This window comes from Saccostrea cucullata, unplaced genomic scaffold (assembly GCF_032062105.1).
Source record: "Saccostrea cucullata isolate Sc308-1 unplaced genomic scaffold, CSIRO_AGI_Scuc_v1 ctg43, whole genome shotgun sequence".
Taxonomy (NCBI): Eukaryota; Metazoa; Mollusca; class Bivalvia; order Ostreida; family Ostreidae; genus Saccostrea; species Saccostrea cuccullata.
This window is the reverse complement of record NW_026934231.1, coordinates 187,018-209,682: the sequence shown is the minus strand read 5'-3', so window position 1 is coordinate 209,682 and position 22,665 is coordinate 187,018. Positions and strand designations below refer to the sequence as shown.

The 22,665-nt window shown below is 35.2% G+C and overlaps 2 protein-coding genes across 4 annotated transcripts; one reads left to right on the top strand and one right to left on the bottom strand.

Moving 5' to 3' along the window:
- Positions 1–3,154: 3,154 nt before the first annotated feature.
- Positions 3,155–13,427, bottom strand: LOC134240264 (KAT8 regulatory NSL complex subunit 3-like). Of its 3 annotated transcripts, XM_062722358.1 has the most exons (15): positions 13,341–13,427; positions 10,901–11,049; positions 10,550–10,705; positions 10,063–10,116; positions 8,844–8,934; positions 8,642–8,725; positions 8,186–8,287; positions 7,649–7,786; positions 7,157–7,375; positions 6,997–7,068; positions 6,798–6,872; positions 6,044–6,265; positions 5,730–5,840; positions 5,012–5,174; positions 3,155–4,866 (listed from the first exon to the last, which is right to left on the bottom strand). In XM_062722358.1, exons 2-15 carry the CDS (start codon positions 11,029–11,031, stop codon positions 3,380–3,382), a joined length of 3,105 nt encoding a protein of 1,034 aa, XP_062578342.1. In that variant the 5' UTR covers positions 11,032–11,049; positions 13,341–13,427; the 3' UTR covers positions 3,155–3,379. The 3 variants fall into 3 exon arrangements, with proteins under 3 accessions (XP_062578342.1, XP_062578343.1, XP_062578344.1); XM_062722359.1 differs by lacking the exon at positions 10,063–10,116 and having other exon boundaries at positions 10,538–10,705; XM_062722360.1 differs by lacking the exon at positions 10,063–10,116.
- Positions 13,428–13,728: 301 nt separating this feature from the next.
- On the top strand, positions 13,729–22,233 carry LOC134240308 (RNA/RNP complex-1-interacting phosphatase-like). The gene is made up of 9 exons (XM_062722413.1): positions 13,729–13,784; positions 16,445–16,520; positions 16,718–16,749; positions 18,117–18,216; positions 18,453–18,532; positions 18,760–18,806; positions 19,061–19,168; positions 20,984–21,053; positions 21,277–22,233. Exons 1-9 carry the CDS (start codon positions 13,768–13,770, stop codon positions 22,187–22,189), a joined length of 1,443 nt encoding a protein of 480 aa, XP_062578397.1. The 5' UTR covers positions 13,729–13,767; the 3' UTR covers positions 22,190–22,233.
- Positions 22,234–22,665: the final 432 nt, after the last annotated feature.

Below are 22,665 nucleotides of genomic sequence, written 5' to 3'. Positions count from 1 at the left end.
TAAGAACAGGTTATCAGATAAGAAAATGGTAAACGCAAAAAAGACTGAAAGTTTTAATGTGTGAAGAAGTTGTTTTGTTTGTGTGACAAGTACCAAAACACAAGATATAGGTAATAATTCTTTTTATATTTTTAGTTTACAATCAACATTTAAAAAATGTAGAATTTTTTTTTTTATTGTTTTTGAGAATATAAAGCTCAAACTTCTACTTTGATCACTGTTTCTTTAATCAGATTTTTTTCTTCACTAGGAAATTATTGGAATGTGAACATTTTTTGGAAAAAACAATTTGATAAATTTGGTATATCAGAAAGTTTCTAAAAATTCCTGTTCATGTACATTAATGTATTTTATTAACTTGCTACATCAGTGTTAAAATAGCACATTGAACAGCTGTTGAAGATTTGTGCATTCAGGGCATTGCATATTTTTTTCTGTAGAGAAGCTTTTTTATGCACTATCCAAATACATAAAACATTGCACCAATGACATTGAAAATGCTTTATAAAAAGTCTATCAAATATTCACAATACACCATTCATATTATCAAGGTTTTAAGTATATTCATCTGTATCATTCATGTAATCAAATTATATCAATGTATATGGTTCAATAATTCAATTGTGATAATGATTGCATAATGATTCTGTGTTCTTGTTAATTTATTGAATAAAAAAATTCTTTGTACATGAAAACAGTGTTCAGTATGTTAAATGTTATAGATATTTTAATCTTAGGTATTTATTGGCTTAGAAATCAAACTTTGTGAGTGTGTATTGCAATATATAGGTCACGGTAACAATTTTATGGCAGCCACTGTAAATGTTATCCTTGCATTAAAAAGTGGTCACTGTAGTATTTTAGGATTTTTGGCTTAAAATCATCAAACTTTGTGAGCCATGGGGTTAGAGTTGGTCAGCCTAACTTTTATGGAATATTGGAAAACCTTTGTAATTTGATGCACTTTTCCAAGAAGCTGCCCATGGGCCACATCGCTCACCTATATTGAGTAGCATTGGTGATGCGTCTTGGGTTCTTTACCCAATTTCCCCATTGTTTATTTACCTTAGTATGGCTTAGAATCATCAAACTTTGTAAGTTGATGCATCCCCCGGGGTCACAATTTGTAACAATTTAGGTCATCTTAATTTTTGACCCCAGGATTTATTGCTTCATCAACAACTTTGTGAGTTTGCAGCTTTTATGACCACAGTGGTTTTTGACAGAATGGCTTTATTTAAGTGTGTTAGGTATTTATTTCTATGTAAAACTTGGATTCTTTATTGTGGCCCCACCCAGGTCACAGTGACCTAATTTTTGACATTTTGTGGCTTTATCAAGTTTTATGGTACAACTGGTTAGAATCACTAAACTTTGTTTGTTGATGCATCTTTGGTTTTTAGGATGCTTCCAAAGTAGGTCATGGTGACCTACTTTTGAATATCTCAGGTACTTTTTGAATCATCAGTTTGTCAGAAGATTTTTTTCAAAGTTTGTTCCTATATATTTCTATGTAAAACTTATTGGCTTAGAATCTTCAATCTTTGTTTATTAATGCATCTTGAGTCCTCAGAAAACTTCCGTAATACAGGTCACTGTGATGTACTTATGGTTTTTTATAGCTTTATTATTAAAAATATTTTCAGTCCTAATTGGCTAAGAATGCATCAAACTTTGTCAGTTGATACAACTTGGGTCTTAGGATACTTAAGGTTAGAGGCTTCAGTGGATTGTACAATTTATCAGAAGAGCGATTCAAGGCCCTTGGGCCTCTTGTTAAAGTTTGTTCCTATATATTTCTATGTAAAACTTGGATTCTTTATTGTGGCCCCACCCAACCCCAGAGGGATCACAATTTTAACAATTTAGAATCTTCACTACCCCAGGATGCTTCCACATAAGTTTCAGCTTTCCTGGCCCAGTGGTTCTTGAGAAGAAGATTTTTAAAGTTTGTTCCTATATATTTCTATGTAAAACTTGGATTCTCTATTGTGGCCCCGTCCAACCCTCGGGGGTCATGATTTGAACAATTTAGAATCTACACTACCCCAGGATGCTTCCATATAAGCTTCAGCTTTTCTGGCCCAGTGGTTCTTGAGAAGAAGATTTTTAAAGTTTGTTCCTATATATTTCTAGGTAAAACTTGGATTCCCTACTGTGGCCCCACCCAACCCCCGGGGGTCATGATTTGAACAATTTAGATTCTACACTACCCCACGATGCTTCATCATAAGTTTCAGGTTTTATGGCCCAGTGGTTCTTAAGAAGATTTTTAAAGTTTGTTCCTATATGTTTCTTTGTAAAACTTGGATTCCCTATTGCGGCCCCACCCAACCCCCGGGGGTCATGATTTGAATAATTTAGAATCTACACTACCCCAGGTTGCTCCCACTTAAGTTTTAGCTTTTCTGGCCCAGTGGTTCTTGAGAAGATTTTTAATGACCCCATCCTATTTTTGTATTTTCTTTATTATCTCCCCTTGTTAGGGGTCTTGGCCCTTTATTTTAACAATTTAAAATCCCCTTTACCTAAGGATGCTTTGTACCAAGTTTGGTTAAAATTGGCCCAGTGATTCTTGAGAAGAAGTCAAAAATGTGAAAAGTTAACAGATGGAAGGACGACGGACAAAATGTGATCAGAAAAGCTCACTTGAGCCTTCGGCTCAGGTGAGCTAAAAATACCGTAAAACACACATACAACAAAGTACCGGGGATGGACAATTTTGCTTGGCCATAAGTATACTTCACTATCCATTAAATTAGTATGTTTAAAACCCGAGATGAATGAAAATCACTTTGCTATAAGCATCAATTCATTATAAGCATGTTTTACTGTATAATGGACAAAGCTTTAGTAAACTGATGTTGACAATCAAACCTGCCCACTGGGATCAAATCCTTTTTCTTGTCCATTGCGTTTTTCTCCACACCTGTTGCAATGCTATCTAACTGGTATTACACACAGCCTATTATACAGCCTGTCTTCTTGGGAAGTCCTACATGAGAAGAACTTGTAAGTTGCAAGAACTTGTTTCTGACCCTTTTGTGTTAAACAATAAAATATGTTCAAATCAAATCCTACATGTATAAGAATAAAATTATGTTCTTAAAAATAAATGGTGAACCAAACAGAAAATGACAAGAAAAACAAGAAATTTACAACGAAACTTTTATTACAGTAAACATTGTGATACCACATAAACAGTTTTCGTCAAGATCATTAATATATCATGCACATAACAAAACAATGGAGTAACCTAAAATGCAAAAAGCATTAAATGATATCACTAATATACAGGTTTACAACTACAATAACAATAAGCCAGTATTTGTTCACATTCTGTTTGCTCATATGGAAATAAGATCCTCAGATGTCCATATCAAAGGTCGTACTGTCTTGGTGTTTTTATTTTCCTTGTCCTGGTGGCAGAGTTAGGAGGCAGTACAGGTTTTGGGGTGGGTGTGTACGAAGTGACAGACGGGGTGGTAGATTTAGGGGAGGGGCGTGCAGAGGGTGAGGTGGGAGACACAGTCACCAGGGTGGTGGAGCCTTTGTGTTCACTTTCAATGGTCTTGAAGTGATAAGCAAGCACTGACTGGGGTGATACAGAAGATATGGAGACTGTAGAACTCGTCCTCTGGATTACTGGGCTGGACTCCAGCAGGGAGGAGACCTTCCCGAGGGTCTCTGTTGTGGTGGGGATGATGGTGGGGGATTTTGATGTTTTGTAGATGGTGGGCGTGACCACTGTATGTTGACCCTGTCTTTCTGTAGAGATCTGGAAATTTCCCACACTGGAAGCATTAGATATGTGGATGGTGGCACTAGTGGATGCTTTCTGAAGTGAGATTCCTGGTGCGATTTTGCCAGCAGTGCTGGCGCTTGTGAAAGTTTTGGGGATAGTGACTGGTGTGTTGGGCAGAGAACTGCTGAGAAGTTTAGCTTGGGTGATTGTGGACACTAGACTCTGAGGAATGGAGGCTGTTGTCAAAGGAAAATCATGGTACTGAGATTTCTGTACAGCCTGCACTGTCTCATCCGACTCCTCCATAGGCTGAGCTACAAGATCACCCTCCTCCAGAGTGGAATCGGGCGATACCGTCTGCTGAGACTGCGTCACCATTTCCTGTGCTGGTTTAGCAGGACTCTCTGCCAGTCTCTCTATCTGATTTGGTAGAACATATGTCACTTGTTGTCCCTGTGATACTGGAGATTTTGACAAAGCTGATGAAGATTCAGTGGCAGCAGATGACAATGGAGTCTGGATGCTTGTGGATGGAGATTTCATGGTTGCTGTGGAGGTAATCCCTGCTTTAGTGATGCCGGCCAGTAACTGCTGTATTTGACTAGAGACTGGCCCAGCTGTTGTGATGTGCACTGAAGGTTTTATGCCTCCTCTTAACACATTGGACAAACTAATCAGATTTGGTAGACTAATCTGTGGAGAAGACACACCGGGGGCACTGCCTGGAACAGACTCTTTACCCATTAAATTGGATGACAGAGCATATGAATGACTGCTAGCAATGCTACTGGCTATCCTCTGGGCAGCCTCCTTCTGAGCCATCAGGTTAGCCAGGCTCTCCAGGGTAACCTTGGAGGCTTTACTTGGGCTCTGCTGGCCTGATTCTGATGTGGGGCCTCCTTCAGGTTTACCCTCGATCTCTTTCACAGTCTGTGGAACGGGGCCCTTCAGCAGTCCTGACAGTTCTGGAGCATTGTTCAGAGCCTGGAGACCTGCAATTTTATTGGCCAGAGACAGGTTCAGTAATGGTAGAGCTTTGTCCGATCCTGCTGCCGCAGTCTTCAGTTTCTTTTTAGCCACGCCTGCTGGACTCTTCACGTACTTCCTTTTAGGCTTTGGGGCTGTTAATAGCAGAAAAGAATCTTATAAAAGATGCTTTTGCACATATTCTGATGATAAAAAAGAACACTTAGATTTTCAAGACCAAAAGCCACATTGCATTATGTATTATATAGGGAAAATATACACTTACACAGTTACACTTACCAGTAGCTACTTGGGCAGTGGGTGGATTGGACCCTGCCAGAAGGTGACTGGCCAGCTGACTTGTCTGTTGTCCTACAGAGAGCTGCTTGAATTCGGCCTGTCTGGCAGCTTTAAGAGCTTTAGCTACACTCAGCTGTTTTGGTGTTGAGGGAAGAGACTTTTCCTGCAAGTATGAATATGAGCTCTCAAAGACAAATTATGGATGGAATGATATGACCAGTACCACAACTGATTCCCCCTCAATTATTTTATCAAGCAATTTTCATTTAAATAGAAAATTGTTTTAAATCACAAGTGCTTTACCTAAGATCATTACACACACATACATGTACTTTTATAAAAAAAAAAAAAATAAAAAAATACATGCCCTTGATTGATAAACTTGAATACTGTTTACAGGGTTATTTTCGCCCCGTGTTATTTTCGCCCTATCACATTTGGAAACAAGTTTGCCCCATTTTAAATTCGCTCAGAAAGATTTTTGTTAGAGATATTGTACTATTTACTTTGAATTCGCCCATTCCGATGAGGGCGAAAGGGGCGAAAATAAAACGGGGGCGAAAATTTCCCTGTATACAGTAGATTTGTGCCACATTTGTACATTTAGTTCTCTCTAGAGAAAGTTCTTCCAGCTGTTTGCAGTGATGAAAGATAAGTGCTACTAATATAATGGGGAAAAATGATCATACATGCAAATAGGGAAACTAAACACACGTACCTTCTTTTGCTTTTTCTTCTTAAACTCTGCCTCATCTATCATTTCTGCTGTATCTGAGTTCAACAGGTCAGACTGTGACAGGACCCCTCCCAGGAAATCTGCCACATGGTCCTGATAGATAAAATTATAATCTTAGATGTAGATACATCAGTAAGGATACAAAACTGCACCTTTTAATAGGTTCATGACAGATATCTTTTCAAGAGAATTCAAAAGTTGTTTCCAGAAAGTACAGAGAAAAATCATAGGAGCTTTTTTTAACTGAGGATTAAAATCCTTTCAAATTACCATAAGTAATACATAAACATTCCTACCAGAATCTGCTTGTCCGCCATGACTTGTGTTATCCCCTCGTGTTTTTTCTTGCCGCGACAGAGTCGTAGATTACTGTCGGCCCCGCCCACCACCAGTAACTCGTTCTCTGCCTTCATCTTCTCCCTCAGGTCCTCCATGTTATCAGTGGTGGCCGTGTAGGAATGCTGACCAATCACAAACATGGTGGGAGTCTTACTGTCCAGCAGAGTGTCCTCTATATCTGAAGGTCCAAAATGGTAACCTAAGAAGATGGGCGCATTTGGCAAGTGATCTTCTCCATTTATGGTTTAAATGTCCATGATTTGGTTGGCTGAATATAGCTGGTCAGATTTTACAAACACGTCCATAGGTTTTTTTTCATTTAGTTTGAAAGACCGTGTGAAATTGTAACATTTATGCCCGTTTTTCCTAGGGGGTACTATAACATAGGTCCAAAATATAAACAACTATATTTAATGCATAGATGCATGATATATGTGTGTACATATACATTATAGGCCGTGAACCAAAATTTATCTAATTCAAAATTTTAATACATCAGAATAAAAAGAAACTGACCAATCACAAACATGGTGGGGTAGTTACTGAGCTATCACCGCTACACATATACAGTCCAGCAGAGTGTCCTCTATATCCTGAAGGTTGTAAGAAATGTTATTTATATCCAAAATGGTAACCTAATTTCTTATGTTTGGAAAACATGCTACTTCTTAAATCTCTTCAAGTCCCAATGTATAGTGTGAGAAAACTTACCCCTCTCTGTCCATTGACTCCAGTAATGGGTAAACCCAGGCATACCACAGCAGACACAGCCTCTACCAGAGAAACCTACAAAATTTAGAGAGTCAAAGTTTTAAAAAATAATCAGAGCTGATAATAAGTTTAGAAGATCTCTAAATTAAAGGAGAAAATATCTTAATTTTAGATTTGCAAACAAATCTGGACAACTTACATGGCAGGCCACAAGTGCCCCTATGTTCCATCCTAACAACACAATGGGTTTGTGATGAAAATGACCCTTCAACTGCAATAACAAAACACATCGCATTTAAATACTTATAAAAACACCTAGAGAGCAATAAAAACTTCATCATATAAAAACAAACGTTAACCTCCAGCACTTTGGTCCTGACAGCCCCTATCATGTGTTCCAGACATTGCGCAATCCCTACTCCACTGCCTCCATTAACTGTGTGCATCGTGACAGGAATCACCTTCCCGAGATTTGACAGCTGGCTGTTCCAGAATCGTGTCCGTTTGGAGTAACTGTGACCAGTGTAAGTCGGACCATTAGGTGCGATCAGAATCAGAGGATTCCCTGGCAACTTGTTCTGTGACAAACACATAGATGAATATGTTAAATGTGCAGTGAGATATCATTCTGGTAGGGAAAAAATTACAAGTGATACATGTTGCCATTGTTTGATTTTCCCCCAAAACACACTGATTTCCTAACAAGCAACCAATAGACGTGTGTCTGTTTTATATATTTATTTTCCGAAAATATACGATGCAGTGTTGAAAAATCAAGGATAAGAGTATACAAATGTAAAATTTTTTGCTCTTTCATGTAATATTAGGATGATAAGTGACACTTGACATACTGGTTTTTGCTGAGAGTAGACACTCAGTACTGGATCCCAAGGCCTCTTCAACAGAAGATTCAGGGCCTCCAGAGAAGCTGTAGCTGACTTCCCTCCAACATTGGAGTTGGCTATCATTTTGTCAATCAAGGAGGGAACCTGTTAAATATCTAAAACTTTCAAAAATCTGATCAAGTTTTACCTGTTATCTAATATTTTGATCCCTTTGTTATTCAAAGATTTTAATATTACTGATATTTTACATGTACAGAATGAAAACTGCAGATTAATCTTTGAAAATTGTATGCATTTTTTATTTTGTTTTTTTTTTTCCTTTTTTTAATTAATAATTCTCCATAGTATGCAACTGGTAAAAGGACCTTGTCCAAATTAGAAACCAAGTCTTTCTCCCACAAAATTAATGTAAATATTCCAACATTTCAAGCCAATTCATTTTTCAGTCCTAGGATCAAAATATTGAATTTTGAGGCCAAAATGGCTCATTAAGATGTAAAAAGATCAAAGCTTTGAAACAATTTTAATCATCTTGACACTGACCTTTGCTCTTAGTGTTTGAAGAACATCCAGGTAAGCTCCTAGAACAGGTAAACTCAGGTTGTCCACCAGTACACCATGTACCCACTGTGTCAACTTTGTATCCTGTAACACGACAGCAGTGTAATGAATTCAAACAATGATGAAAGCAGAAATCTCTAGTGAGACTGTTGCTTTGCTGATGTGCACTTATACCAAAGAAATACACATGTATATCTTAGTATAGTCTACTTTAACTACTTATGTACCAAGTCTTACTGAAACTAGACAGAAACTGGTTTGTCAGAAGCAAAAACCAATAAACAGAATGTTATATATCTGGTGTGGTCTACTCATGTACGAAGACTTGATTAAATCAGAAAACAACTGCAGGAGAAGTAATGTTTTGAAAAATTGTTGACAGACAAACAGATACCATAGGTTCCTCTGGTATCTGACAAGTATAAGAGGCTATCTTACCCATGCTACACTGGCCAATGCCTGTCTGACCCTGCGTGCTGTCTTGTCAATGTGGATCCTCCGCATGACAGGCTCATTAGAAGTCTAAACCAGAGAGAATCAAAAATCATTGATAATAAAAGTAAAGAGAAAGCTTATAACACTGTGCACAGGCAAAATTCTTGTTTTGTAATTCTTGAAGGTAATAGTAAAACACATTTACATTGTGATAAGCTAATCTTGCCAGTCTGTCTGTCTGCAGTGCTTTAATGATCTTGTTGAACAATCGATTCTGTTGTAAGGTCCATCCAGTTCTACAATTCGCAATAGGGTATGAAGAACATAAAAGTAAAATCAAGGTACATGTATAAAATGAAGTCTTTTACATTGCACATGAACCAATAATTATCATACATTTACACGTGTATCAAATTTTGTTTCATTATACATGACTCATATACATGTACTTTAACCATGAATATAAAATTACTTGGACATGTAATTGACTCAAACATGAATCAGATTACTTTAATCATGAATATAAAATTACTTTTATATGTAAATGACTCAAACATGAGTCAAAATGTAATGAGGTCCAAAGGCTTTAATGGTCACCTGAGTTTAATACAACCTTGCTAATAATCCTGTGAATTACCAAGGGAAATAACTTCTCTCCCTTCATATTCTAAGTAGCCTAGACAAAACATCACAATGTTTTACACTGTTGTCATGAATTTCCTAAATCTAGTAAAAACACTTTTACAAATTACAACTATGTTTTGAATACCCTGCAAGATACCCAGGAGTAAAGAAGATTTTTAATAAGAATTTATTCATTACTATCTAATTATTATACAAGAGCCCCTGACCTAAGGGCCATAATAATTTCAAAATTGTAGAGGGCTCAATGCTCATATAATCATGCTGGGTGTTTGACTGTATGATGTCCAGGAGTAATTAAAAAGATTGTTGACGACTGAATTAATTTTGATAGCTTTAGATCCACCCTTCAGGCATTCCTGGTGGGTCCTTAACATTCTGACTTAATTTTTGTGCCCCTTATGCAATGCAAGCTATGTACCAAAATAAGTTGAAAATGGTTATGTGGTTCCATTGAAGAAGCTGAAAATGTTCAAATGTCAACAGATGACTGATGCTTGATGACGCATGACAATGGATGAAATCAGATTGCAATAGGTTACACAAGTGACTCAGGTGACCTATCAAAATAATTTAATTAAACTAAAGAATATATCACCTTCCAATCGAAATGCTTGACTACTTCATTGAAATTATTGTTTACAATAATTACAAGAAAATGAGGCTAAATAAACATTAAAAAATGCAAATAAACAAAATTGATGGTTAAAACCCTGGGAAAACAAGGGTGGCAAAATGATGAAAGCATGCGTAATTAATAAAACTGAACTAAGATTTGATACCTATTGAAGTCTTTGATTAGAGACTTGTTACAGGCTCCTTTTTTATATTGAAATCTACGATGGAACATTTAAAGTATGATGAAAATTTAATTCTGATTTTAAAGACTTTCTAAAAACAATATTGCAAACTCTTAAATATAATATTGTATTATATTCCTTTGGGATATCAAATCTTAAGGATTATCTAATCTCTTTATCTACTATATTTGGTACAGACAGTGCAATTTCCATATTTACCCCCATGTAGAGAACAGTGAAATTGCAGTGATCTCAACTTCCCTTTTCTATCGCAAATATGGCGACTACACATTGTGTCTGTACCTTGATAATAATTAAACCAGTCCACAGACAAGTTTGCAACATATTACTGTGAACTGCTTTATTTATAATTAAGCTCTAGACTACAATGACCCATCACCAGAACAATGAGAGGAGAATAATGAGGGGGTGGGGACCCGCCTGTAGGATGACCGACGTTTGTTTGAACCTCGTTATGTGTTCCTCCCAATCATCGGGGCACTCTTCCATCCGGGCGAAGTTGACGTGACGATCACATTCGTGCATCAAGCTTCGGGCTTTGGCCATGTCGTAGGGCGGGGGTGGCTTAGAAGGAGTATCAACAACATCAATGATTTCATGTTCACTGCAAAATACATTTGTGAGACTTATATATGTATTGTATATGGTATAGATAGGTTTGCTCATAAATACAAAGCCTTCCATGTCATTACAACCAAAACAAAAGACTATAATTTTTTTACTTTCGTTGTCAGACTTTTTAATTATTTAGTACTGGTATTCTTTTTATATGTAAAGAATAACTAAAGAATGCAGTTACTTTGAGTTTTCTGCTGTCTGATTACGTGGCACTCTCTGCATGTAAATCAGTTTGACTGGTCTAGCATGACTGGCATCAGGATGGGCACTCCAGGGTTTAGAGTAACCATGATCCATTCCAACAACCTCCATCTTGTCAAGGAGGAATGTCTATAAATAGAGGAGGAAAAATTATGAGGGGATTAGAAGTGTGGAAGTATCTAGAATTAGTTTAGCTGCAGAACTGTAGCTCTCTGCTTGAGAAAATTGGGACAGATAAAGCAGAGAGCTACAGATCCATGAGTAGTTAAAACCTTCGATTTACGTCACTGATTTTTTGTTGCTCACTTCAGGTATTTTATCTTGTATTTTATACTATCCCCAGCTTTAAAAATGGTATTTAATAATTAATCAAACTTCAATTCCTGATAATATACTTACCTTTCAACGCTAACAAATGAATGTTAAATATTAAATAAACCGACATTAAAAACAAAATACAGAGTTAAAATAAAGCATAAAAAATAAGAGTTAAATACATAATTAATTATCTGATACCATTCTAAAAGCCAAAGAAAGCTTAAACTACACGAAATAGATACCTAAAGTAGCGACAAAAAATCGTCGGCATAAATTGAAGGTTTTTAACAACGCATCGATCTATAGCTATCTGCCGAATTTTCTAAAGCAGAGATCTACAATTCTGCAGCTATAATTAGTTACTCTTTAAAAACATAGATGTTTATTTTCATTTGTACATGATATCTTCAATCTCTTTTGTTCCTGTTCTTGATAATGGTAAAGAATAACTGTTTAAGTAAAAAAAAAAAGTTTTAAAATTTTAACATGACATAAGGTATGGTTACAATATAGTATAATACTTACTGATATTTATACTACATGTAAGTGCAAATAGTCTCATGTTTACCCATTCCGAATGTCCCTATCCACACACAGGGACTTGCTCCCGGTGTGTAATAATTATTTATTATAAAATCATATACCGTAATAATAAAACTACACAAGGGAGGACACCATTTTGGACCCCTTCCTCGCTTCAACCTCTGTTTTCATTATATTTTGCCGTATTTTACTGACTCACCGCCACGGATCTGTCAAGAAATGATTCTTCTAAGACCTTATGCTGAAATTTCCCTCTTGGAGCCTCTTCAATACACATTTCAGACTAATAATAATCCAAACTTGCTCGTTAGGACAGTTGGTATGGACAGAAAGTGAAAACACATTCGGTTACCTCAGGGTTTTTCGACTATTTAAAACAACTGCTAGTTATAAATTTGAAAAAACCGCGTTCTAATTCCGTATTCGAATGTAAAACACCGAGGTTACTTTCGCTTTCTGTCCATACCAAACGTCCTAACGAGCGACTTTGGATTATTTTTAGTCTGAAATGTGTATTGAAGAGGCTCCAAGGGGGAAATTTCAGCATAAGGTCTTAGAAGAATCATTTCTTGAAAGATCCGTGGCGGTGAGTCAGTAAAATACAGCAAAATATAACGAAAACAGAGGTTGCAGCGAGGAAGGGGTCCAAAATGGCGTCCTCCCTTGTGTAGTTTTTAGCGAGCGCAGCGAGCGTCGCGAAGCGACGCTCGCGAAGCGAGCTCAATAGACTAACGTGTATGAACAGAGGAAATTCGGATTGAAATCTGTACATACGTCAGCCAAATTTCTCTGTGCAACATTCCCAGAATTCCTGCACTACCCAATGTCCTTTGCGCGAATAAATCAAAAATAGTAAAAAAATTAAAGGAACATTGTTTCTTACCGAAATCTTAACGAAATGATTTTGCCTGACCTTATTCAAAAAAATACCCCCATACCACAACACCGGCCTTCACCTTGCCCTTCGGAAATGATACAAATGACGTCACCGGAAACTTACGAATTTTGACGAAGTTATGTCTGTTGCTTCCGTGAGACTCGGAAAACATGTTGCAGTGCATTGCAACATGGTGGCTAAAACATAGCAACAACTTACTTGAAAAGAACGATTTAATGCAATCTCTTTTCCATAAAACTAGCGTTTGCGTCCTAAGTCAACAGAACTTTTTATCTGACGTCATACTTTCGTCACTTCAACGGTTCGGGTATTTCCGATTTTGTCGGAAACTTCCGAGAAGTTTGGAATCTCGATCCCGATGCTTGGGAAATGATTTCTTTTTATTGTTTTGTTTTATTCTGTTTGCTTTGTTTTTCTTGATATGATAGACAGTACATGTGTAGGTTTATGATAGTAAATAAACTGCGCTCGCCCCAACGGTCACACCGTAAAACATATTATTACGGTATATGATTTTTTAATGAATAATTATTACACGCCGGGAGCAAGTCCCTGTGATCCACATGAACATGATGACCGAAATAGATATTGGACATGCATATCATGATATCATTTACTTGACAACCATTAAATATGAAGACTTACAATTGTTATCGCTTACCTTCAATAATCAAAGGTGCCGTTATTCTGGAATCAAATGGAATTTTTGTACATATTCTCAAACTCAAGCCGTAAATATCAAGAAAATGGCAAATGGCGGAAACTCTATAAATTATTCTAAGAAATAAAGTCAAAACGTATAGTCAATTATTTCCGGAATACATCAGGTCCTTTTTTTTATATATTTTATTTTTTGTACAGTACTACAAGAAGTTATGCATATGCTTTTGTGTATTGCATATCTTTAAAGAAATCAAAGTAATGTATATTTAATTTACCGAGACAGAAGGAATGTAAATGTTATTTTTCTCGCGACGAACTTTGAATAGGATTAGGAACGAGTTAATGAATCCTGACACAAACTTCCTGTCTAAAAATAGAAAACAACAGTTACAACAGCCAGCTGCACTGACTGACTGGGAGTAAGAATGTCACCACCGGAAAGGTATGCTATTGCTAAATGTATCTTATATGTTGTTTTAAGTCACATTGTTACCCATGTTATTTGTTGAATAAGATATTTCAATTACTTCCAGATTTTTTTGTGTTTTTTAAGCCATATTTGTTAACCATGTGCTGATCTACTTGCTCCTAAATAGAAGGTTTCGCCCTAATCTCAGCGACGTCGTAGTGGACGTCAGACCAAATATTTTAGTCCCTACGACATCTCGCTGAGATTAGTTTCGCCCCGATTCCTTGTTTGCTCTGATTGGTTTCGCCCCTTTTACTTGTTCGCGCTGAGTGGATTCGACCTGATTGGGTTTACCCATAATTAATGTCTGCTTGTTGGATAATCGTTTAATCAGTAGACTGATGATGAGCAGCTTCATTAAAAAAATAAAGATGAAAGGCTGCCCTTGTGCTTTTAACTTATATATCTTTATGTCAGAAGCCTCGGTCCAATGTCAATTCGGCCCATTGGCATCTCGGCCCAATGACACCTCGGCTCTGCAAGGTCGGCCCAAGTTTGAAGACAGGTCGCCAATCTATGAGACACCTAGGCCCAAACAGAATTTCATTGAGAAATATGTAATATTTCCAATTTCAGAATTTGCTAAATTGTAAAGTAAATAAAAACAATCAGTCATTTTTTCCATTATTATAAAGAAATTTAGCCAAAGAAATTAACTTTAATCAAGGAATGAGAAGACATAATTAAGGTGCTTAATCAGTCAATTGTTAAACAAACAAAATCCATGGCATTCTTTTGGAATGGCAAATAAGTGTGTGTCGTACTGGTGACGATGAGGGGTTAATTACGAGCAGGTTCCTTTGAATATTGTATCCAACATTTCGTATGAAAACATTCATAAAAGCTAATTAATGGTTTCCACCATAATGTACCTCTCATGCTAAAAATAAAAAAAAAATCATGAAATATACTACAAATTTATTTTTTTTTACTTGTACTTATAGCATTTATATTGCGCATTTCCACAATTCTAACACAAAATTTTGTTTGGGCCGAGGTGTCTTTCATGTGGGCTGAGGTGTCAGTATTTTTGGGCCGACCTGTCAGGGCCAAGGTGTCAACCATCAAGGGCCGAGGTGTAGGGCTGTCACGGTTAACCGAAAACTCGGGTTAACCGCTCCGAAATGGCATTCGGTTCGGTTCGAGTCAGGTTTTCCGGAATTCGGTTCGTTTTTTTTTATCTTTTATATAATACTAATTTGCTTGCAACACGCGTTGTGATTGGTTGTTTATTTCAATGAAGGGTTCTTTAACCAATGAAAATACAGGTAACATCGAAGACATTTAAACATGGCACACACATGTGGAAGGAAAACCAAATCACAAGTGTGGGAATACTTCACGTTTTGAATGTTTCAATTGTTTGAAACAAGATAACTCTAGTCAATAACTATATTTATTTTATTTTATTTTAAACAAGAAGTTTATTACTTTGTTATTTTTTGTTACATTTAACAACTTGTTCTGTTGAATAAAATGGATAGAAATTTGTGTCAGCAAAATAGTACTTTCTACAAAGTCCTTAATCCTTATTATCCTTTGATATATATAAAGATGTTTTATTAAATTCTCAAAATGAAAACCGAACCGAAGAAACTGAAAACCGAGAATTTATTTTCTGAACCGAACCGAAACCGAAAAATGTCTGAACCGTGGCAGCCCTACCGAGGTGTCGTTGGGCCGAGATGTCTGTCTACCTTTATAAGAAAGTTTTATCCGATATACCAAAATTTTTTTACAATAGCAACATCATATGTATGTGAATCCATTGCGAATAAACTGTAAGTAATTTTTCGATTTATTTCTTTAGACAAATAAATAGGGCCTGGATAAATAAATAAATTTAATACTTCCCTATAATTTTTAGTTTAACATTTCAAAAAAAATTACTTAGCAGGGTATACTCACTCCTCCATGGTTCCTGTTCCCATCTCTGATGTTTTAGAGATCTTTGTTTCTTCTGCTCCTGATTTTTATTGTTTAATGGACTTTTGAACTTGAATATTGTTCGTTATCTTCATACATGTATATTAAATGTTTCTGTAAGCATTGATATGCTGTACACTCCATCAAGAGTATAATTTTGATTTGTTATAATATTGTAAAGTTTTTGCCATTTTTACTTCTATAGATCATGATAGATAAATTAACATGCTTGAATGTTCTGATGAAAACCATCTCTGGTTGAAAACAGTCAACTAAATGAATCTACTGCATTCTTACGAAGTGTTGGTGATCTGTATATATCTATATATTGTAAAATGTTAAATTCTGAACAGTTTATTGATACATATCTTTGTAGAACCTCATACAAAGTTACATAGTTATGTTTTTCTTGTCCAATTTTAAAATACGTAGTTTCCTTTAGAAATGGATAGTTAGTTTTTATTTTTCATGAAAGTAATTAGTAAAGCTCTAAACCATGCAGTTTGGTTTTTATTCTTTTCTTTTTGGTTATCAACAAACAAAAAATACAATGTCATTATTTACATTCAAGTATTTGTACAGGGTAATCCTCATAAAAATACCCGGTAGTTGTCTGCAATCATGCTACTTGGCAGCCATTTATCATATTGGTATACTACATGTATTTAATTGAGTATTTGTATAACTTATATTCTTTATATTTATAGATGGGAGGGCTACAGAGCACTTGGAAAAGTGATTCCAGGAACAAGATTAATAACATTTAAAGTACCTTTAAAAAAGGTAAATGGAGTTAAAGATACCAGTGAACTTGTATATTTATTATGCAAGAAGTAAGGATTAAATTTTATTTTTTCATTTGTTTTTCCTAAATATTTTAGTAATATGATATGTTGGTGCCCATTGACAAATGAAATGTAGAAAATGAGGAATTTATAACAATTTGTGTGAAATTGCAACATAATTTTCTTTTGATTCAGGAATTGTGTGAAAAACTTCCAGAAGAGGAAAAGTGAGTTTTTTTTTTCATTTCACAGCAAAAGATGAATAATACGAGGGGTGATCAAAAATTTCACGAACTATCTCTATTATCTACAAAACCACAATTCAGATTAGAATGAAATTTGGTACACACATAACCATACACAAGTTCTATAAATAGCGTATACTGAATAAAGTTTTGCTCCTTGTTTGTGTCATCACAATGTGAAAATGACGTCACTATGTAGGTCACTTGTGACGAAAAATGGTTGTCTCAGTCGTACTCGTTCAACAAACGACTGTTCAATTTCTTGCATATCTTAGAAACACCTTTGCCGTAACATAAAATAATTTGTACACAGTTTATTAAGACAAATGACTTACTATAAATTTAATCAATGATTGGATTGATCGCTTTTAAGTGAAGGAAGGCAGATGGTTAAAAATGATACATGTCATGTTGCTCAGTGAAAGCAAGTTTTTAAAAAGAAAGCAGTGATATGTGTTTTTAATTAAGCAATTTGCTATCAAAGACCTCCAATTAACACTTTGAAAAATAGTTGAATATTTGAACAATAATATAATTATTAGATAGCTAAGATATCGTTTACTTTAGATTTTAAACATATTAGAAATGATAAAAAAGAGGCAACCATTCTCTATCCACCTTGAATAAACGTCTCTCCCGAGACAGAAGATTTGTGTTTTAATGGTCGCCATGCTTATTTTTGGAAAGGATATTCTTATCTACCCATTCTGTTGCCGAGATTTGACCATTTCTGACAAATGAACTGTTCTTGATATGAAAATTAACTTACATGGATAAGAATATAACACTCAGAAAAATCTTTCAGCTTTTGTGACAGAACGCTACGGAGAGAGTCACGTGGCCGCCAATATCTCATGATTCGCACATGCGCAGGACGGTGGCTGATGTGCATTAAAATTGGAGAGGACTAATTTAAAATATAATGAACACTAAAACCAAATATGGTTTTCTTTTATGGAAGTTATTTAATTAGTTCGCAAACTTTTTGATCACTCCTTGTAAATTTCAGAGACTTTTTCACATTATGATAACAGATTAATATAGGTCTTTTTGTTACTTCTAATCTAACTTCAAACTACTGATAATATACTGATGTTTATTGCAAATTCCAAAGACATAGTGGAAACTGCTTTGTCTTTTATGTAGTGAAAGATTGATTGATTATGAGTATTAATGTACTGATATAATGTGTTATCTATAAGTTTTGCATATTGCAGTGAGAATCTCTGCTTTGTTTTAATCACATCTAGTCTCACCAATTCAGGAAACAACAGAGAGACAGACAGAAAGAGAGGGATAGATAAAACTTTGATGTATTTCTATTATGTGCTTTTATTTTCATTTATCAGATTTACCCCAAGAAGTTTGGTTTCCATGGTAAAAAACCTTGGATGTCAGTTAGGAATGGTGGTAGATCTTACATTCACGACAAAATACTACAGTGCACGGGTAAGTACAGTTAAAGCAGCTGGATAGCGCAAATGTTTGACTCAGTTTGTGGGGGTATATTTATAAACATTTTGTTATGTCAAACGTTGCAGCTATCACAAAAAAGAAAATTATATCGCCCAATTTAGTGAGTTTTTATTTCATCTGTAACAGCTTTAACATTCATTCCCATACAAACAACTTAAGACCAAATTTCTTAGTTCAAACAAATGAGCAAGAAATTGTTTTATTTTCAGGATATGGAACACCAGGGTATCAGATATGAAAAGATTTTTACAGAGGGCCATAATGTTCCGAGTGATGATGTAGTATACAGGTAACATTTAAAAAAAAAAAAAGAATACATAATCTCTGAAAGATTCACAATGTTGTGTGTGTCAACAAAAAAAATTAATACACAAAATGCTACAATAATTGTCTGTTATTAAGTATTATAATTAAATGAAAAGATCTTAAGGCTGAATATAAACAGTAAATATTCCAATTATCCTTGCACTTAAATATACCAGTAAGTTTAAATTTTTGTTAAAATTTAATTTTCAGGTTTTTTGATACACTTGAAAGCTTTTATGAGACAAATAAAGATAATGGTAAGTACTTAACAAGAGTAAAATTTTCTGCATGTAGCACAAATCTGCATAAGTATTTTAAAATTCCCTCAGAAGTACAAACATTTACCTCAATAATGAAATTGAAATTTTTTTTATGCTTACAGAAAGAAAGGTCTAACATCTACAAGTCTAACTTATTCTAATAATTACTTTTGAAATGTATACATTAGTGTAAGGGTTATTATATTGAATATGATTTTAAATGTAACTGAGTATTGTGTTGACTGTTACAGATCAGCTGGTAGGCGTACATTGTACACACGGAGTTAACAGGACAGGTTACGTGGTCTGTAGATACATGATCGAGAGACTCGGGTTTGAACCAGACAAAGCTATGACAGGTATAGAGGAACATGTAATAGGTAGATTTCCATGTACATATCATGTATTTTGAATTGAGTATTGCCCTGTCACTAGATTCATTAGACAAAAGTTCTGAAAATAAGCTGTGAGTTTTTATTAGGGATGTCAAATCAGTCAATATTTGATAATCGGTTACTCGGACGTTTTTTCCGATCGAGTACCCGGGTACTCAGTAAAATTGTAAATACTTGTACAAGTCTGTTAATTTTCTTACAATCAGTATTATTAAACCTCAATGTTGTTTTTATGACGTTTTTAGTGCATGTTTATAAACATCGAGTCCAATGAAAAATGATTTATTGTACTTAATTTATTTACTGTAAACCAACTTTTATTCGCGACGACTTTATTTCGCGATTTATCAGGATGAAAAATTTTTGGTTTTGTAGTCAATAGACACAAAGACTAACAGGGCCGGTTCGCGGTAAATACTTGTACAAGAAATATTAGCGACGTAACTTCGCGAAAATTTCTCGCACGCGAATAAATGTTGGTTTACAGTATCTAAAAAAATAACACACACGAAAGACATCAATTTCATACACCAAAAATTACAAATGATTTACATTTTTTCTTTGGGAAGACGATTTAATCAATCTGCTACGTAATGATCACATTAAAGAAACAGTAGGAAGGGCCATTGTTTGGATCCCTTGTTGTGTTGTATTATTGTGTCCCCCGTATACGCTAAATTTACTCCGCATAGCTGACTTTAAACATTAATTACAGTCTCTTCAATTACATGTATTACAAAAAATATTATTTTCTTTACAATTTTAAGTCAGTAGAGGCATTCCTATGCAAGTCAGATTTGGGTACCGTTTACTAAATAATTTAAAAATGATTTAAAGAAACCAGAACAGAACGAAAACAAACTATTGAAGCCATCCAAAAATTAAGGCTTGCAAAAGGATAGAAAAGCGGGTACCATATATACTGGCCTATAAGTCGGTTTTTTGGGAGTTCATCTCTGGTCTAAAACTCTTTATCCGACTTATAGGCGAGCTATCAAAGTATGGTTTTATATGAGGTCAGTCCAATGGATATACAAGCTTATTAAATACAACCGACTTATAGGCGAGTATATACGGTAATTGGTCACTAGTTAGTTGTATATACAGCCACAGGCGATAACGGGTGTTTTACAGGTGTAGGCGACGGTACTCTTATTATCGTATAATTTTTGATAAGTTTTTTTGATAAATATATGTACTTTGGAATAAGAAAAAAATATACATCCGAGTAACCAAGTACAAGATTTAGTATTCGATTACCGGACGTTCAATCGAGTACCCGGTTAACCGGGTACTCGTTGACATCCCTAGTTTTTATTACTGGCTTAACCAGAAGATATGAGTATGACTATTTTGTTTTATGCTAGAAACAAAAAAAAAAAATCATAGCATTTGTTATTATTTATTTTTGCTACACAGTTTAATACTTATTTCAAATTATTTAAAGCAAAAAAATTTATATTATAATTATCAACTGCCACAGGAATGTTCTTCAATCATTGACCTTTTTTTTGACTTTATTGTAAAGATTGATATGGGTGGAAGGAACTATCCGTGGTATCCCTTGTAATCTACTGTTAGTTACAATTTAATTTTCAATACTTGTTAATGGTGTTTAGGAACATCATGAATTTGTGAATAAAATAGTACTGGTAGTCTTAATTTTATGTCCTTTGTAAGTAAAGTAAGGAAACAAACAGTAATGGACATTGGAATATGTTGTATTCAAGTTTTATGTACCTGAACATATATATACCGGTATCTATATAATTACTATAGTTTACCATGAAGCAAGAGGGTACCCAGTAGAAAGAGAAAACTACATTGAAGACTTAAGAAACAGACAACTGTAAGTGAATAAATGAATACAAACATAATGATATGACATAAGGTGCCATTAATGGTTTTACTTTGTTAGATATGTAGATCTAAATAAGTCTGGCACAATGCTTGTTATGCCAATATTTGTATGCCAAGAGATGAAATGAGTTTCAGAGACTGTTTCAAAGCTAATTTTAAATACTGTCTATACTACAGCATTCAGTGCAAGAGCTTTTATTTTTTCTTTACAGAAACCATGAATACAAGTATGAAGGTAGAGAAAAACTTCCCATGAGAAAAATTACACAGGGTTGGAGACGTGAACGACACCATAATGGCAGGCAAAGAAACCATGAAAAGGACTTTCCTCACAATAGTCACCATCAGAATAACCAGCATCAAGACTCACATGAAATGTATGGTGATCAAACTTGGCCTCAACAGCATCAGGAATTGGAATGGAGAAGAGACAAAGGTCACATGGATCATTACCATGGAGACCAACAACACTGGGATGGCAGGAGATATCAAAATGGTAGGAGAGATTACAGATATCAAAACAGGGATGGAGGGAGACAAAATTATCACAATAACGACTGGAGATACAATGGTCCGAGATATCACCAACATCAAAACAATGGGCATCAGCACCCTCCTCAAGATAATTATTTCAGGCAGGGTTATAGGAATGGCTACAATGATGAAAGGTTTGATTATCACTCCAGACAGAGCAGGCATCATGGACACTATCAGGGTGGTGGATCCTATAGAAATCAGAGGGGTGGACAATATAAATCAAGGAATGATAGATCTTCTGATCAATGGGAGACAGAAAATCGACCACAAGTCAGAAAAAGACATGATTCTAGTGAGGTGAGAAGTGGATCTCAAAATTACAAACGTCAGTGTTCTAAAAAAGATGAAAAGGCACACAACCAATGTGAACAAATGTTAATATCAGATTCCTGTAGTTCAGTGTTAGAGAATAATGACACAGCCAGGTCAGCACATGCAGGGGACACCAAAGATAAAACCTCTCCTGAGTCTACATCCAAGGGCAGTTCAGGACAATGTTCAAAGAAAGGGAGGCTAAGAGATAAAAAGACGGATAAAGAACTGCAGAATTCTGCAGAGAGAGGACTGGCAATATCACATGATCACTAATAATGACAGTGTTTAAAGTGAAAAGTCGAACCTTAATGATACAATTGGAGATACTATCGGTATACAATATTATACAGAGTTCTATCAAAAGAAGGAGAAATGGGTATATTAAGGCAAAAACTGTGCAAAACGGAGATTAAACCTTTGATAATTACTTCTCTAGGTTCATATCAAACAATACTCTGTCTACTGTTCAGCACCAAATTGAAAACAGTATTAGTAAATAAATGACTCCTATGATTGATAAACAGATAAAGCATATTGTGATTTTACAATATATTGTTTTATTTTATTGTTGATACCAAAATACAAATTGTTTATATTTACCAATAACCTAAACTGCCATTTGAATACTTGTATAAACAATTCCAATTTTACTGTGCTGAAAAGGAAAGAAAATCAAGCATATAATCCTTTTAATGGCCTAACCATTGAATATTTTTTATGGTTGTTTATTTTTTTTTTAAGTAGGTATA

Bases quoted from the DNA above. Each gene is read 5' to 3' on its own strand.
- LOC134240264 (XM_062722358.1), bottom strand. From the start codon at position 11,031: ATGGAGGTTGTTGGAATGGATCATGGTTACTCTAAACCCTGGAGTGCC. The intron at 10,706-10,900 runs GTAACTGCATTC...TGTATTTTGCAG, and splicing joins CAGACAGCAGAAAACTCAAA to TGAACATGAAATCATTGATG. The intron at 8,726-8,843 runs GTAAATGTGTTT...TCTCTGGTTTAG, and splicing joins CAAGATTAGCTTATCACAAT to ACTTCTAATGAGCCTGTCAT.
- LOC134240308 (XM_062722413.1), top strand. The intron at 18,533-18,759 runs GTAACATTTAAA...TTTAATTTTCAG, and splicing joins AGTGATGATGTAGTATACAG to GTTTTTTGATACACTTGAAA. The intron at 18,807-19,060 runs GTAAGTACTTAA...TGACTGTTACAG, and splicing joins TGAGACAAATAAAGATAATG to ATCAGCTGGTAGGCGTACAT.